Source organism: Amblyraja radiata, chromosome 5 (assembly GCF_010909765.2).
Source record: "Amblyraja radiata isolate CabotCenter1 chromosome 5, sAmbRad1.1.pri, whole genome shotgun sequence".
NCBI classification, from domain to species: Eukaryota; Metazoa; Chordata; class Chondrichthyes; order Rajiformes; family Rajidae; genus Amblyraja; species Amblyraja radiata.
Window position 1 is genome coordinate 61,504,889 of NC_045960.1, and position 17,198 is coordinate 61,522,086.

The 17,198-nt window shown below is 41.6% G+C and overlaps 1 protein-coding gene across 3 annotated transcripts in view; it reads right to left on the minus strand.

The window, feature by feature from the left end:
* Window positions 1-17,198, minus strand: part of LOC116973366 (proto-oncogene tyrosine-protein kinase LCK-like) — a 58,189-nt gene that overhangs the window by 5,964 nt on the left and 35,027 nt on the right. For 2 of the 3 annotated variants that reach the window (XM_033021359.1, XM_033021358.1), the window contains exons 8-10: window positions 16,567-16,719; window positions 5,255-5,434; window positions 4,433-4,509 (exon numbers count right to left, since the gene is read on the minus strand). In XM_033021359.1, the coding sequence (XP_032877250.1) occupies window positions 4,433-4,509; window positions 5,255-5,434; window positions 16,567-16,719 (410 nt within the window). The remainder of the gene's footprint in view (window positions 1-4,432; window positions 4,510-5,254; window positions 5,435-16,566; window positions 16,720-17,198) is intronic. The other variant, XM_033021360.1, reaches the window with a different exon arrangement.

Sequence of the window (17,198 nt, forward strand, 5' to 3'; positions counted from 1 at the left end):
TACACATTCAGCATGTCACATTTGCCAGTACATAGATATTTGAATAATTTGCACTCTATGCTTTTCATGACTTGCTGTTAGACTTGGCATATACAGCTGACCCCTCTCTCTACATCATTCTCAGTACATTCTCCTTCAATTGCATTCACTGCTGAGAGACTAGAACTACACCGGCAAGTTGAACACTGCAATTCTGTCAGATGATTTCTTCACTGAGAAGTCTAATCAAAGTTCGATTCCCTGTGGTAGTCAAAGACTATTCCTGCCGTGTTTATGTGAGAAGTCATTGGAATGCAGTAATAGTTTTTTTCCCTACAGATTCTTTTGTACGAATTTGTAAGACCATCAATGGTGTTCATATTTTTGGTGTATCCATGATTCTGTTTGTTGTGTCTGCTTCAGCAAAAACAAGATCTACCTCTAACTCACAGCCAAGATTCTTCTTCGGCTTCTTCCAGAGTTTTTCAAACAAGTTGACTTAAGTAATCACTTTTACAATCTTCAACTGTGCCTCAGCATTCCTGACCACTTCCTTCACTGCAAAAGCATTAAGGGTTCTAAATAGAGTGTTTCACCAGTTTTAAATTAATTCTTAATAATAATTCCAGTGCGTCATCTACGTTCCTTTTAAGGACAACATTTTTTTTCAATGAAACAACTATCCAGGCATGCTACTTCCTTTTCACACAAGGAATCCAGTTGATCCGTTTCTTCTCTCAACTGCATCTATGGCCCATTCCTCTGAGAGTTGTTGCTCGAGCTCGGTCTCAGCACTGTGCCTCCTTCATCCACAGAGACAAAGCAAGCAAATGCTATTGATGAGTATACTTACCCAACATCCACAGGTAAGCAAAATTGTCTTACATAGAATTAATAGACCTAGAGTGCTGCTTTAAAATCTTTTCTTCCCAAAAGAAAGGTGCCTAGCTTCCACTCAGCATCATGCAAGGTGGCACGCTTGTGAAACCAGAGAATAATGTATTACAGATGCAACCCAAAGCAGGGGTACTCCTCGGGGGTTTAAAGAGAAGATTAGACAATGGGTCTTTAAGCTTTTGGATTGATCGATGGAGAGGACAAAAAAGGAAAGCACAAAAAGCTGGAATTAATGGATTTATTGGGTTGCACAGTAATGGCCAGTTAGGAAAACAATTAAGTCACGGTGATGGATGAAGGTCTCATTGGAAAATGCAAGGCAAAAGAAGGCAGTGTTGTGTTGGATTGGGAGCAAAGTTAGAGGCATCCTGTGAGGGCTGAGTAGGATACCCAGGTTGAAAACACCCTGGCTATGTCTGGACCGAGTCCTGTTAGTCTCTTCAGACCGAAGACACTTTGCATTTGCATGAATTTCTATTTTTGCTTTTTGTGTGTTGCTCAAACCTCATTGTGGCTTTTTCTAACAGCATCCTGGCAGAGCGACTGTCTTTCAACTTCTTTGCTGCAAATGTTATATTATCAGTTTAAGTCCAAAATTTGTAGTGACTTATCTTGGATCATAAAATCTTAGCCTGGGCTTGCATGGATGTTCCATTGTCACAGTAAGCAATTTGTGAATACAATGGAGTTCCACATTTTGAACTGCCAGCACTGAGATGTCTGCCACTCCATACAACTACCACAAATTACTCCAATCGATAACTGCAGTATTTCATTTCCTCAACGCAGGTCAATTTAAAAAAAAATCTGCTTATCACAGTGGAAAATAGAAGCAATGAATTCATTTCCTTTACAGATTTCAAAGCAGATAAGAGGTAAAAGTAAAGCAATAACAACATTCTCTGATAGGCCACTTATCTTCCTAAATTTGCATCTTCTCTTGCCAAGAGCTTGTGCCTAATTTTAGCAACAGTGCAAACTATACATAGCTTAACCTTTTTTTCGTATATATAGGTCAAAAGATTTTCAAAAGAAGTTTGAAATTAATCAACTATGTCTTTTCGTAGATTCAGAAAAGGCTGTAAATTTTTTTTTTTCATCAAGATTTCACACTTGCTTGATTCAGACGATTGTAGGGGTCTATCTCACTCCAAGCCTCTACCATCTGAGATGACTAACAGCTGTAAAAGATCATTGATATAAACTGGCTCTCACCCTAACCCACCGCCCCCAGAGACTGGCAACAGCTGTAACATGTTGCACATGTGAACTATATTAAATGTTAGGTTAAAGGAAAGTTTTTGCTCAAATGGCAGCGTTCTGACTTCAGGGAATGACTGTAAAGATGATGATCATGTATTAAACCTGTGAAGCAGGAGAACAGCCATGAAAAAATATTGAGGCCAGGAAACATTTACCTTCTTGACACAAAAAACCCCACAAATAACAAGAACCTATCAAAATATTTAGTTCTCGCTTTTTTTTATTTGTGTTGTGGGGTCCATTTGTCTACCAATACAATCATCTATTTCTGACCATATTCCATGGTGTGTTCCCTTTCATGTCAAATTACATTTTGTTTAGTTTATTGGATTGAAGCCTTTATTGTGTGCTAACCAGTCACCAGAAAGACAATTTATTGCTTTTATTTACATTTATCGCTTGCTTAGTGGGATGTTAGACCCAGCAATGCAACCTAATCCCTGAATTGCTGCCTCCAAATTGCTTTTCACACAGTAGTTACCTCACAGTTTTTACGTGCCCTTAACCAGAAGAAACCCACTTTGGTTAATGTTTCCATTGCATCAATACAAACAGGACTGAAGGACCAGCACGCCAAACGTACACTGCATTTGGCCACATGAAAGGGTCTAGACCCCTTGTTTTAACTTGTGGTACTTGACATTTCCATATGGTGAAACATTCAATTGTTGTCAATATCGAAGTTTTTAATAAACTCTGACAAAGGTCAACACATTGAAACGATAACCATCTCTGCACAAATACAGCCTGTGGTCCCATCCCATTTTGCATTAATAATTCCAGCAAGTGTTGTGCTTTTTAATTTTTATTTATTATTTGCAAGCACATTTTCAAGGATAATCCAAACCAAAAGGAGAAAATGCTAGAGAAGCTCAGCAGTCCAGGCAGCATCTGCAAAAAAAGAGTTGACTGTTTCTCTCTGGCCAAGATGTGGCTATTCTAACCAAGTGTTCCCACCTTGCAGGAGCTCTTCTCTACTGGACCATGAGAGTATGTACATATAAGACTCTAACTGATGGTTTTGGCTTACCTAAGGTTTACGGCAGGTCCACCAGAAAGGTTTTACTTTGACATAGCATTCAGTTTTTATCAGAGCCCTGCTTTCCCCAGCATGGTCATCATCACAGGTCAGAGAGCACCAAGTTTGCAAAGAATCATAGGTAGACACAAAATGTTGGAGTAACTCAGCGGGACAGGCAGCATCTCTGGAAAGGAGGAATGGGTGACGTTTCGGGTCGAGGCCCTTTTTCAGACTGATGTCAGGGGAGTGGGAGGGACAGAGATAGAATGTAGTCTGAAACAGTAAGACTGATGGAGAACTGGGAAGGGGGAGGGGATGGGGAGAAACGGAAAGCAAGGGCTATTTGAAGTTAGAGAAGGCAATGTTCATACTGCTGGGGGTGTAGTAAGCAAAAGATGATGTACTGTTCCTCCAATTTGCGCTGGGCCTCACTCTGACAATGGAGGAGGCCCAGGACAGAAAGGTCAGATTGGGAATGGGAGGGGGAGTTAAAGTGCTGAGTAACCGGGAGGTCAGGTAGGTTAAGGTGGACTAAGCGGAGGTGTTCAGCAAAACGATCGCCGAGCCTGCGCTTGGTCTCACCGATGTACAGAAGTTGACACCTGGAACAGCGGATACAGTAGATGAGGTTGGAGGAGGTGCAAATGAACCTCTGCCTCACCTGAAAAGACTGTCGGGTTCCTGGGATGGAGTCGAGGGGGGAGGCAAAGGGACAGGTGTTGCATCTCCTGTGGTTGCAGGGGAAAATACCTGGGGAGGGGGTAGTTTGGGTGGGAAGGGACCAGTTGACCAGGGAGTTGCGGAGGGAACGGTCTCTGCGGAAAGCAGAAAGGGGTGGAGGGTCAATGGAAAAAAACAATTGTTTGGTTTGTTGGGGATTTCTGTCAGCAATTGTTGCCACTTGGAAGAATAAGGAATGAAAAGCTATTATTTTTACTAGATCCATTTTCTTTTGCATTGATATGAGATGAAATGACAGGTCTCTGGGAAAAGGCAAGGACATGGTGTACACCACGGATAGGTGAACTAACTGGGATAATTATTGCAATATTATCCTCTGATACCAACCAGACTATTCTTTCCATCACATGGTCTCCTTCATATCTACCAATGATTCACAGTATCGCACTAAAGTGTCAACAAAAACTAAAGGTGTCCTGGTACAGCCTGAGACAGTCACTTGCTAGGAGTGGCATTCGCAGCAAATCAAAGGAAGCAGCAAAAAAAAAAAAAAAAAAAATTGAAAGTAGAAAATAATCCCAGAAAACCCACCTGGGCCGACATGTCAATTAATTTTGGCAACATAATCTTAAGTCCTTCATCGGTCTTTAGAAAATCCAGCAAACTACCTGCAGGAGAATAAAATGAACAGTCAAATCTTGTTCAACCCATTACCAATCTTGAAGAATATAAAGCAGGGTAAGACATTCCACGCACTAGCTCTTATTTTGTCAATGCATAAGGTGTGGAGTGCGAGTTTTATTCATTACAAATATTATATGGTCATCTGTAAAACAAAATATCATCAAACAGTAATAAAACAAATACTTGCATTGCTTAGGATTTCAGTTACTCCCAACCAACCAGGATTTTGGGTACAACCCTTCTACCTACATTCATTCTTCTAGCTTCACAACTCTCCAAACTTTTTGTCCCACCTGCTGTCTTTTCATCTCTGACCTCTGTCCACCATCAACCTCCCCCCTCCCCCCTCTCCCTTCACATGTATTAAGCTATCATCTCCCAGGCTTTGTCATGCCCCTCCTCTCCCAGCTTTCTCCCCCCCCCCCCCTCCCCTCCAGACAATCAGTCTAAAGAAGGGTCCTGACCTGAAACGTCACCTATCCAAGTTTACCTATTCCAGAGATGCTGCCTGACCTGCTGTTACTCCATCATTTTGTTTCTTTTTTCATAAACCTGCATCTGAAGAAGGGGCTCGACCCAAAGCGTCACCCATTCCTTCTCTCCAGAGATGCCTTCCGTCTCGCTGAGTTACTCCAGCTTGTTGTGTCTATCTTTGGTTTAAACCAGCATCTGCAGTTCCTTCCTACACATTTTGTTTGCAGTTCCATGTATCCACTGTCATTGCTGTACCTTTTGACATATATTCAGTCACAATAAGTATAGGTTCCTTTGTCACAACTGCGTACAGCTGCACCAGCTTGTCATGTTGAATTGTCTTCATAATGTTAGCTTCTTCCAGGAAAGCCTGTGGAGACATGCTCCCCTCCTTCAGCATTTTGACAGCAACCTTAGTCTTGTCCTTATAGTAACCTGTATAAAGGATTTTTAAAAATCAGTAATGAAAATCAAATTTCCTATTGTAAAACTGTTTATTGCCATCCATACAATTCACAGAGAGTTTTTGAATCATCTCCTTTAAACATTACACAAACAAATGCACGTCTTGTCAAAATAGTACACAGCCTTTAAGACTGACATAGAGCAATACACAATCACCCCTTGATTCGAAATAATCCTGATCAGAGTCAGTGCTGGATTTACCTAAAGGCTTGGCAGGCTGAAGCCTAGGGCCTTAAAATCTAGGGGGCCTCCGGCCAAGGTGCATAATATTTTTGACATTGTCATAGGCTTTTCTTTCATATGCTGTCACAATGCACTGTGGTCTCTAAACAACCCTTCAGTAATTTTCCTTTCCCTCCATTTCAGAATAATACTGTTTTAAGCCAATAACTCGACACTAGCACTGGCAATAAATACATTTTTTAAAAGCGCAGCTTTCCAGCCCCTTATCTCATTGGCCACGCTCAGCTGCACATCGGTGTCAATCTGGAGGCACCGGGGTCCGGCAAACATTCACACGTGCTCCGGTAAGCAGTGATGGTGAGTGCAGGGAACATCTTTGGATACTTGCAGGCTTCAAAAGTCAAAACTCAGGGGTAAGTAGGAAAGTGCAAAGATATTTGAACTAGGAAGTTGGCAAGGAGCAATGCTAGGGGTAGAGCTGATAATCGTTGTTAGAAACCTACTGTGTAGTGCTGTGGCTGCCACTGTCAGGTTAGTAATAAAACTAAGCTTATTTGTAGCATCTTTGTTAACAATAGGAAAAAGCTTACTCGTTTTGTAAACGGTTTTTGTAAACTTACAATTTTATTTTCCTAAAAATTCCTGCTTATTCCACAAAATGTTTACAAAAGTTTACAAAAGTTTTTCAGTGTTAATTTTTGCATTAATGCATTTTTTTTCAATCACTACGGTATTTAACTATAACATTTTATGTCCTTTAGAGAAGAAATTGCGAAATTTTAAACACCCGTCATCATCCTTGGCTTTACTCAAATTATTTAAAACATTCTTGCATCTTCCTCTAGTCGTGGGGGTTGGGGATTGGGGGGGGCCTCACAAGTGGAATAGCCTAGGGCCTCTCTTCATCTAAATCCGGCACTGATCAGAGTCAACGTTTGTGCTCCATGCTTCTTTAAGGGATGCAAACAAGACGAGTGTCTAGTCTCAATAAGTCCAACGTTGGAAATCCAGAAATTGAAAATGTCCATAAAGAGTAAATTAAGCAGAGATTTCGGAAATCATCTGGGTGGTAAAATGTGGAGTAGAAGTTTAGTTTCGTTCATTTAGTTTAGAGATACAGCACGGAAACAGGTCTTCCAGTCCACTGATCACTGACCAGTGATTCCCGCACATTAACACTATCCTACACATACTAGGAACAAGTTACATTTATACCAAGCCAATTAACCTACAAACCTGTACATCTTTGGAGTGTGGGAGGAACCAAGTGATTTCGGAGAAAACCCACGCGGTCACGGGGAGAACATACAAACTCCGTACAGACAGCACCCGTAGTTGGGATCGAACCCAGGACTCTGGCACTGCAGGACAGCAACACCACCGCTGCACCACCATGTCACCCTTTAGTTTGGTGTACCGAGGTGCAGTAAAAGCTTTTGTTTGCGCGTTATCCATTGAGATTCTAAGATTTGTAAAAAGTACAATGTAAATTGTATAGATTTGAGCAGAGCTTAAAAGAACTGCAACAAATCTAGTCAGTGCTAAATCTGACCCGGGAGTACCCAGCATATTCATGAGGCAAACAGAACCAACAAACTATGACAAATAAAATTTACAGAATTATTTAAAATTATGTAGAATATACAGCACATAACAGGCCACAAGTCTTCCTTGATTCTACCTCCATTTCCTCAGCTTTTCAAATGTTTTCATTTCCTTGTCACTCAAATAATCGCTACTTTCTTTCTGAAAGCAGTAATTTATCTTAACTTTTCCTGACATTAGCAAGGTCTATAATTTACCGTAACTGAGAATCGAAAAATTGGCATGATGTAATGTGTAGGAAGGAACTGCAGATGCTGGTTTGCACCAAAGATAGACACAAAATGCTGGACTAACTCTGGGTCAGGCAGCATCGCTGGAGAAAATGAATAGGTCATGTTTCAGGTTGGTTTCTGCAGTCTGAAGAAGGATCTCGACCCGAAACGTCACCTAGTCCTTTTGTCCAGGTATACTGCCTGACCCGCTGAGTTTCTCCAGCATTTTGTGTCTATCTTTAGCATGCCAAACGTCGGAAATAAAAGACAAAAAATGCTGGAAATACTGTCAGACAGCATCGGTGGAAAGAGAAACAGTTCACATTTCAGGATGAAGACCAGTTCTGGCGAAGGCTCTTTAATCTAACATTAACTGTGCTTCTCTTTATACAGATGCTCCCTGTCCCATTGAGTATTTCCATCATTTTCTGCTTTATTCTGTTATCTAGTTTTTTAGCCATTCCCTAAGTAAATACATTTACCGTACCTTTCATTAAATACTTACAATAGACAATAGGTGCGGGAGTGGGCCATTCGGCCCTTCGAGCCAGCACCGCCATTCACTGTGATCATGGCTGATCATCCACAATCAGTACCCCGTGCCTGCCTTCTCCCCATATGCCTTGACTCCGCTATCTTTAAGAGCACTATCTAACTATCTCTTGAAAGCATCCATATAATTGGCCTCCACTGCCTTTTGAGACAGAGAACTCCACAGATTCACAACTCTCTGGTTGAAAAAGTTTTTCCTCATCTCCGCTCTAAATGGCCAATCCCTTATCCTTAAACTGTGGCCCCTAGTTCTGGACTCCCCCAACATCAGGAACATGTTTCCTGCCTCTAGCGTGCCCAATCCTTTAATAATCTTATATGTTTCAATAAGATCTTCTCTCATCCTTCTAAATTCCAGTGTATACAAGCCCAGTCGCTCCATTCTTTTAACATTTGACAGTCCTGCCATCCCGGAAATTAACCTCGTGAACCTATGGCACACTGGCTCAAAAGCAAGAATGTCCTTCCTCAAATTTGGAGAGAAAAACTGCACACAATACTCCAGATGTGATCTCACTAGGGCCCTATACAACTGCAGAAGGACCTCTTTGCTCCTATATTCGATTCCTCTTGTTATGAAGGCCAAGTTACCATTCGCTTTCTTCACTGCCTGCGGTACCTGCATGCTTACTTTCATAGACTGATGTACGAGGACACCCAGATCCCGTTGTACTTCCCCTTTTCCCAACTTGACGCCATTCAGATAATAATCTGTTTTCCTGTTCTTGCCACCAAAGTGGATAACTTCACATTTATCCACATTAAACTGCATCTCCCATGCATCTGCCCACTCAGCCAACCTATCCAAGTCACCCTGCATTCTCATAGCGTCCTCCTCACAGTTCACACTGCCACCCAGCTTTGAGTCATCTGCAAATTTGCTAATGTTACTTTTAATCCCTTCATCTAAATCATTAATGTATATTGTAAATAGCTGTGGTCCCAGCACCGCGCCTTGCGGTACCCCACTAGTCACTGCCTGCCATTCTGAAAGGGACCCGCTAATTCCTATTCTTTGTTTCCTGTCTGCCAACCAATTTTCTATCCATGTCAGTACCCTACCCCCAATACCATGTGCTCCAATTTTGCCCACTAACCTCCTATGTGGGACCTTATCAAATGCTTTCTGAAGGTACAGTACATCCACTGGCTCTCCCTTGACCATTTTTCTAGTTACATCTTCAAAACATTCCAGAAGATTAGTTAAGCCTGATTTCCCCTTCGTAAATCCATGCTGACTCGGACCGATCCTGTTACTAATTTTCCAAATGTGCGGCTATTTCATCTTTTATAATTGACTCCAGCATCTTCCTAACCACTGATGTCAGGCTCACTGATCTATAATTCCCTGTTTTTTCTCTCCCTCCTTTCTTAAAAAGTGAGATAACATTAGCTACCCTCCAATCCACAGGAACTGATCCTGAATCTACAGAACATTGGAAAATGATCACCAATGCGTCCACGATTTCTAATACCCTGGGATGCAGACCATCAGGCCCTGGGGATTTATCAGCTTTCAGTCCCATCAGTCTATCCAACATAATTTCCTGCCTAATGTGAATTTCCTTCAGTCCTCTGGCCACTAGTATATCTGGGAAGATTGTTTGTGTTTTCCTTAGTGAAGACAGATCCAAAGTACCTGTTCAACTCGTCTGCCATTTCCTTCTGCCATTTATTCCCCGTAATAAATTCACCTGCTTCTGTCTTCAAGGCTCCAACTTTGATCTTAACTAATTTTTTCCTCCACATACCTAACAAAGCTTTTACAATCCTCCTTTATATTCTTGGCTAGCTTACCTAAGCTTGGCGCTAGGACCACAGCTATTTACAATATACATTAATGATTATGATACCTTCATACCTAATCTTTTCTCCCTGTATTGCCTTTTTAGTTATCTTTTGTTGCTCTTTAAAATTTTACCAATCCTCTGGCTTCACGTTCATCTTTGCTATGTTACACTTCTCTTATATTTTTATACAGTCCTTGACTTCCCTTGTCAGCCACGGTCACCTCTTACTCCCCTTAGAATCTTTCTTCTTCTTTGAAATGAACTGATCCAGCACCTTCTGTATTATTCCCAGAAATACCTGCCATTGTCATCCCTGCTAGGGTATCCTTCCAGTCAACTTTTGCCAGCCCCTCCCTCATGGCTCCATAGTCCCCTTTATTCAACTGTAATACTGACACCTCCGATTTACCCTTCTCCCTCTCAAATTGTAGATTAAAACTTATCATATTATGGTCACTACCTCCTAATGGCTCCTTTACCTCGAGCTCCCTTATCAAATCCGGTTCATTACACAACACTAAATCCAGAATTGCCTTCTCCCTGGTGGGCTCCTGTACAAGCTGCTCTAAGAATCCATCTCAGAGGCACTCCACAAACTTCCTTTCTTGGGGTGCACTACCTACCTGATTTTTCCCAGTCTACCTGCATGTTGAAATCTCCCATAACCACTGTAGCATTACCTTTGCGACATGCCAATTTTAACTCTTGATTCAACTTGCACCCTATATCCAGGCTACTGTTTGGGGCCTGTAGATAACTCCCATTAGGATCTTTTTACCCATACAATTCCTCAGTTCTATCCTGATTCTATGTCACCCCTCGCAAGGGCCTGAATTTCAATCCTCACCAACAGAGCTGCCCCACCCTCTCTGCCTACCTGTCTGTCTTTTCGATAGGACGTCTACCTCTGAATACTCAGTACCCAGCCCTGGTCCACTTGCAGCCATGTCTCTGTAATTCCCACAACATCATACTTGCCAATTTATAACTGAGCCTCAAGCTCATCCACTTTATTTCTAATACTTCGTGCATTCATATCACTTTTCACATCAAACTATTTTTTCTGCATGTTCCACAGTGTTCCTCTGGCATTTTTGCAGTATAAGTTGCATAGATGTGGTCAGTACACCAAGTTCTGTCCAAGTTTGGACCAGGCTGACCTATACTAGTGCTATATTATTTCATTACATTTAGATTCAAAACCATACAACTACATTCAATTACTTTTTTTTTCACATTTCAGTTGCTATGGTATCAATTTTAGTGATTTATTAACCTGTATCCCTGCGCCACAAGTGTCCTCTTTATTTCCTAAGATGCATGTTACAGCTTTAGTTTTCCTATCACAAGGTGTATCACCTCACATAATTATGTGCTAATACAAATTTGCCATTTAAATACTCAGTGTGTATTCTATAATGTCGCATTCCTCCACAATTAGCTATAGCATATGATAATAAACTGAGATTATAACATTCCTAAAATAAATTATGAATATAATAGCCATGGTCTGGTACGAATGGGTGATGGTTTAACAGGAGATTTTAAGTTAGGGAATGGGCAGGAGAGTATTGCAAAGCTTCAGAACAAGGAAGACAGGCCAGGAGTGCTTCCGATTCATCAAGTCTACGTAATATATGGGGGTAGATGATGATTTCAACAGGCGGTGAGCTGAGATAGGATAGTTCAGTGATGAAAAATACATGGTCTTGGTAGGAGCTCAAACATGTGGTTAGAAACTCATCTCAGGGTCAAATACTGCTGACGCCGTGTCTTGTTTCTATCGCAGGAAGAGGGAGGGGAACAGAGTTTGTGACAGCGGCTGAATCGGTAGATTTGGTCTTTCCATTATTTGTGGAGGGGTCAAGAGGCTTGGAGGCGAATCATTGTGGACATTGGAATTTGTCTATGGAACTGAGACACTGCAATGCTGAAAACTCTATTCTGCGCTCTGTATCTTGACTTTGCTCTAGCTTTTGTACTTGCCTTTGATGTAATTGTACCAATGTATAGTATTATCTGATCTGATTGGATAGCATGCAAAACATAGCCTTCCAATGTATCTTGGTGAAAAAACCTAAACTTAAATCTAAATCTAGATTGTCCAATCCTTAATATAATGGGCTGAATGTATGAGCTAGGATTCAGAACTTCACGTTGTACACAATTTTTGGGATGATTAGTGGGAGTCCACACCTTTCCTTGCCCCCAGTGCCCCATGCACACTCTGAATAGAGCTTGGTAGCATCAGGAATGTTCATGTCAAAACTGACATTGCTGATGATGTTGCTGAGTGGCTTCAGGGAAGTGAGAGATTGAGGAGCAATCTCGCTGAAAAAAACAGGATAATGGAGATCTGCAGAGAAAGAATATACTGTTGGTAATTGTCTGACTGTGAGTGGAATGGAATCAGGCAAGGGAGGTTCCAACCGCTGCTCGAGTGGCAGTGACGTTATCTATTTTTTCTTTCCTGCTATATTTAAGAGGGAGTTAGACGTGGCCCTTGTGGCTAAAGGGATCAGGGGGTATGGAGAGAAGGCAGGTACGGGATACTGAGTTCGATGATCAGCCATGATCATATTGAATGGTGGTGCAGGCTCGAAGGGCCGAATGGCCTACTCCTGCACCTATTTTCTATGTTTCTATCCTGTTTGGGATCAGGGTGTCATTAGCATTGTTAACTTGCCGTTTAAGTAGCCTTTAGAAAATAGTCTGTACTTTTATTCCTGCTAACAAAATGCATGACTCCAAACTTTGCTACGCTGTATTCCATCTGCCATTTTTTTGCCAACTCCCCAATCTCAGTTCAGTTTATTGTCACATGTACCAAGGTACAGTGAAAAGCATTTGTTGCATGCAAACCAGTCAGCAGAAAGACAGTACATGATTACAATCGAGCCATTCACAGTGTATAGATACATGATAAGGGAATAACATTTAGTGCAAGGTAAACACAGCAAAGTCCGATCAAGGATAGTCTGGGATGGTCACCATTGAGGTAGATAGTAGTTCAGCACTTCTTTCTGGTTGTGGTAGGATGATTCAGTTGCCTGAAAACAGCTGGGAAGAAACTGTCCCTGAATCTGGATCTGGAGATCCAACCTGTCCAAGTCCTTCTGCAGGGTCCCTGTACTACCAGCCCCTCCACCTATCTTCGTATCATCTGCAAACGGCCACAAAGCCTTCAATTCTCTCATCCAAATCATTGCTATACCACGTGATACAAATGTGTTCAGATGATGATCCTCTGCCCAATATATTAAGAACAGGACACAATCACACCCTACTTATTGTTCAATCTTGGTTTCCCCACATACATAACAAGGTTTGATTCACAGAAGTAATGATAAAGCTGAAATGTTCATGGCAAATGTTTACAGCAAGAAAATAATCTCTGGAGTCAATGTGCTATTTGATATCACTTCAACCATAGATTTGCAAATTTAGCAGTCACTGCCTGGTAAACATTTCATTCTGATTCTCAATGCTGTTTGCAACAAACTCTGCATTGCATCCTGTCCATCAATAGTGCCAGGCAGTACTACACTTCCCTTCATTTATATCATGGAAATATTCGAATCAACCACCACACAGACAAGATGAATATCTGGCATTTGATTCATCAGTCATCATGCATTTGTAACAGAGCTGTGGTTTCTGAGCTCATAAATTTCCAGGTACATGCTTAAAAAATATTTACCACTGCTAAACACAGGAAATAATATCAATCAATTTGACACAAAATGAATATGGAAGGAGATTGATCTTAAAAATGGTCAAAGCAATAACTATATATGAAGTATTTTAGTGCTCTTTCCCCTTTCGGTTGTTTACTTGCTGCCTATGATGTTCCTCTTGAGTAGCGGTAATGTTCAGAACAAGTGGTCTGAGGAGCTTAAAAGAAAGTATGAGATGCATCTTAATCCACCTTCACCCACAACCACATCGGCTTAACATTTCTTATTATAGCCATTGTCTGTGTGTATGGTTTCCCCCTCTAGTATTGCACACACTCATTTGTTGGAGCAGCTAGATTTGGCAATGTTCTCCTCTGATTATCCACTGTAGCTATAACAGGGGCCAAAGTAAAGGCTTAAAAACTCAGTTACATTGGGCACAACTGGGCTGGATGTGCCTCGTGGTTTTGAAGGGAATGAGTGGCATTCAATGGCTCCCTGGGAAGTAAGTCATGGACTGAGATGGATTCCCATCGGTTCAGGACAATTCAGAGCCAGATCTGTGTGCCAGTTCATCCGTTGCTCTGCTTCCTCACACAACTCGACACAGAGTTCAATGACAGAGGCTGAACAGATTGGGATTCACAGAGTGATGGAGTAGCTCAGTGGGACCCAACCAGAAAGGTCGCCTAACTATGTTCTCCTGAGATGCTGCCTGGCCCGTTGAGTTACCCAAGCACTTTGTGTCTGCTACTCTAAACCAGCATCTGCAGTTCATCGTTTCTGTTTAGTTTAGATTTGTTTAGAGATAGTGTGGAAACGGGCCCTTCAACACACCGATTCCGTGCCAACAAACAATCACCCCACCCATTAGCACAATCCTGCACACATGGGACAATTTACAATTTTACCAAGCCAATTAACCTGGAAACCAGAGCTCCCAGAGAAAACCCATGCAGGTCACAAAGAAAATGTACAAACACCGTACAGTCAGCACCCGTAGTCAGGATCAAACTCAGGTCTCTAGACTGGGTCTAAAGCAGCAACTCTAGACTGGGTCTAAAGCAGCAACTCTACCGACGGCCCACTGCTTGGGATTCACAGACCTGTGTCGGATTGAAATGAAGCTTAGAATTGGGATTCCTAACCTGGAAATTAGGAAGACATTGGTACCTATTTTTTATTTATTTTAATTATTTCTTGGTGTCTTAGACCCCGACTCTCAGCAGCGGAACAACACTCCATCTGCCATCTGCAACCAGCCCAGGTGGAAGCCACATGCAGTGAGTCCAGGAAACATGCCAAAGCTAGATCGATTTGGCCTATTGCTTTGTCAGGGCTTTTGTGCCGGATTATTTGCTTTGCAGCAGTCTTGGTTAAAATCCTTGTGATCAAACACTCAGTCAAATCATGGCTACACGGGAAAGATACTGAATGCAAAGAATGAGCATGCTCAGAAATAGAGATCAATGTTTAGAGATAAAAAGAACTACACAGACCAGAAATATGCAAGTCAATTTCTGGTTGTGCAGAGTTACTAATCTCCACAGTACAGCCTCAATTCTACAGCATGAAATTACTTTTAGATACCAGCTGAAGCTCTAACTCCTGATATCTTTCCTTTGAACCTCTCTCTACTGAAGATGTTCAAACGCTGACACCCATGAAAGGTTGGTTTGGCATCTCCAACAGTTGAATTGTTGCTGATAATTCCTCTCCCTGTTAATCCACAGAAAACCTGAAAAAACGTCAGCAGACACAGTGGGAGATGCAAAATTGGGGAATTCCTACAACTTTCAATTAAGAAAATTAGAATATTAGAGACAAATATTTACATTTATTGTGTAACATTTCTGTTTGAAACCCATTTTCCCCTGGAAAAATATGTTTAATGAGCAGAAAATCCAATAGTAAAATAGTAACCCATGACCTGATAATTGCTTATGACATTTTAGTTTTTATCTCTTATGCTAAATGTAGTAGATAATATCAAGTTACACGTTATCAACTTGAATCATTTAACTCGTTTGTTTTTGAATATTGTAGAAATCAGGACATCCTCCGCTACCCACTATCTAAAGTTCTAAACAGACCAAAAGTTGTTATTAAAATATATATAATCTTCTGCTTGGCTCTTTTATTTTCCTGCATATTTTAGTTATTGCTCTCTGAAGCAGTTAACGTAATTTGTAATAAGCACAAAACTATTACTATAATATCTAATACATTACATGACAAAAGCTCTGTCAATTTTTCACCGAATGAAACAAAATCAGCAGCACCATCTCACTAGAACAGCCATGCAGAATAACAACATTACCAACGGCAATCATCTCAACAGGAAGACCAACGGTGCATTTACACATCAAGCATAAAGTAGGTGGCTTCACATTGACGTTAAACTGAGCTCCGACGATGAGCAAAATTCTCGAGCAAATTGGAAGTAACATGGTATTTTTAAATCATAAGCAGTTAACCTAAATAAAGTAAATAGACCCAAGCCGTTCTAGGTATCAGTACTGCAGTTTGTGGGAGTTTATGTGCACCACGACTGTCCCAGGTTCTCACATCTGCAGAAGATGTTTGTTATCTATGGTCATTCCTGCTCAACAGCATGCAAGCATGTGCAGGAAGGACCTGCAGATGCTGGGTTAAACCAAAGGTAGATAGAAAAAGCTGGAGTAACTCAGCGGGACAAGCAGCATCTCTGGAGAGAAGGAATGGGTGACATTTCGGGTCACGACCCAAGGGTTACTCTTGCTTTATGTGTCTATCTTCGGCATGCAAGCATGCAAGCTATCACCTTAACCAATGGATCTGCCACGTTCCAATCTCAGACAGACTGGTGTGCAGCAAGGCGGTTTCAATGTCCCAACACTTTTATCAATCTTTCCCATCACATTGCCACAACTCACTTTCAGCAAGATGCCTGCTGGGAGATCGGCAGTGTTACATCGGAGGAGTGGGAGCAGCTCGGAAGGACTCCTTCCCACTGAATCTGAAAACACCATAGTTCCTTGCTAGTAGCTGCTGCACGAATTTACGTTTTGTCACTAATAAATCTTGCTAATTTCAGTACTCACCCATCCAAACTTCGCCAAACTGCCCAGCTCCGAGTTTATTTGTCATCCTCACGGCTTCTCTTGGGATTTCCCACTCGTCTGGCCACCAGGGTTTTCGAGGAGCCAGCATCGGGCATGGCTTGGTTAGACGCTGGCACAGACCATCGGAACTTTCTGAAGACATAATATAAACGAGCAAACATTTCAGACTATCTAACATGATTAAAATCAAGCATAAAGTAGGTGGCTTCACATGAAATTGAATTGAAAGATACAGCATGGAAACAGGTCCTTCGACGCACGTCCATAGCAACCATCAATCACCTGCTCACACTAGTTCTATATTATCCCTCTTTCTCATCCACTCCCTACACATTAGGGGCAATTTAAAGAGGCCAATTAACCTATAAACCGGCATGACTTTGGGATGTGGGACGAAACCGGAGCATCCGAAGGAAACCGTCGCTGTCACAGGGAGAATATGCAAACTCTATTGGCATTATTTTGCACTAAACGTTATTCACTTTATTCCCTTCATCCTGCATCCGTACACTGTGGATGGTTTGATTGGAATCATGTATTGCCTTTCCACTGACTGGTTAGCACACAACAAAAGCTTTTCACTGTACCTCACTACACGTGACAATAAATTA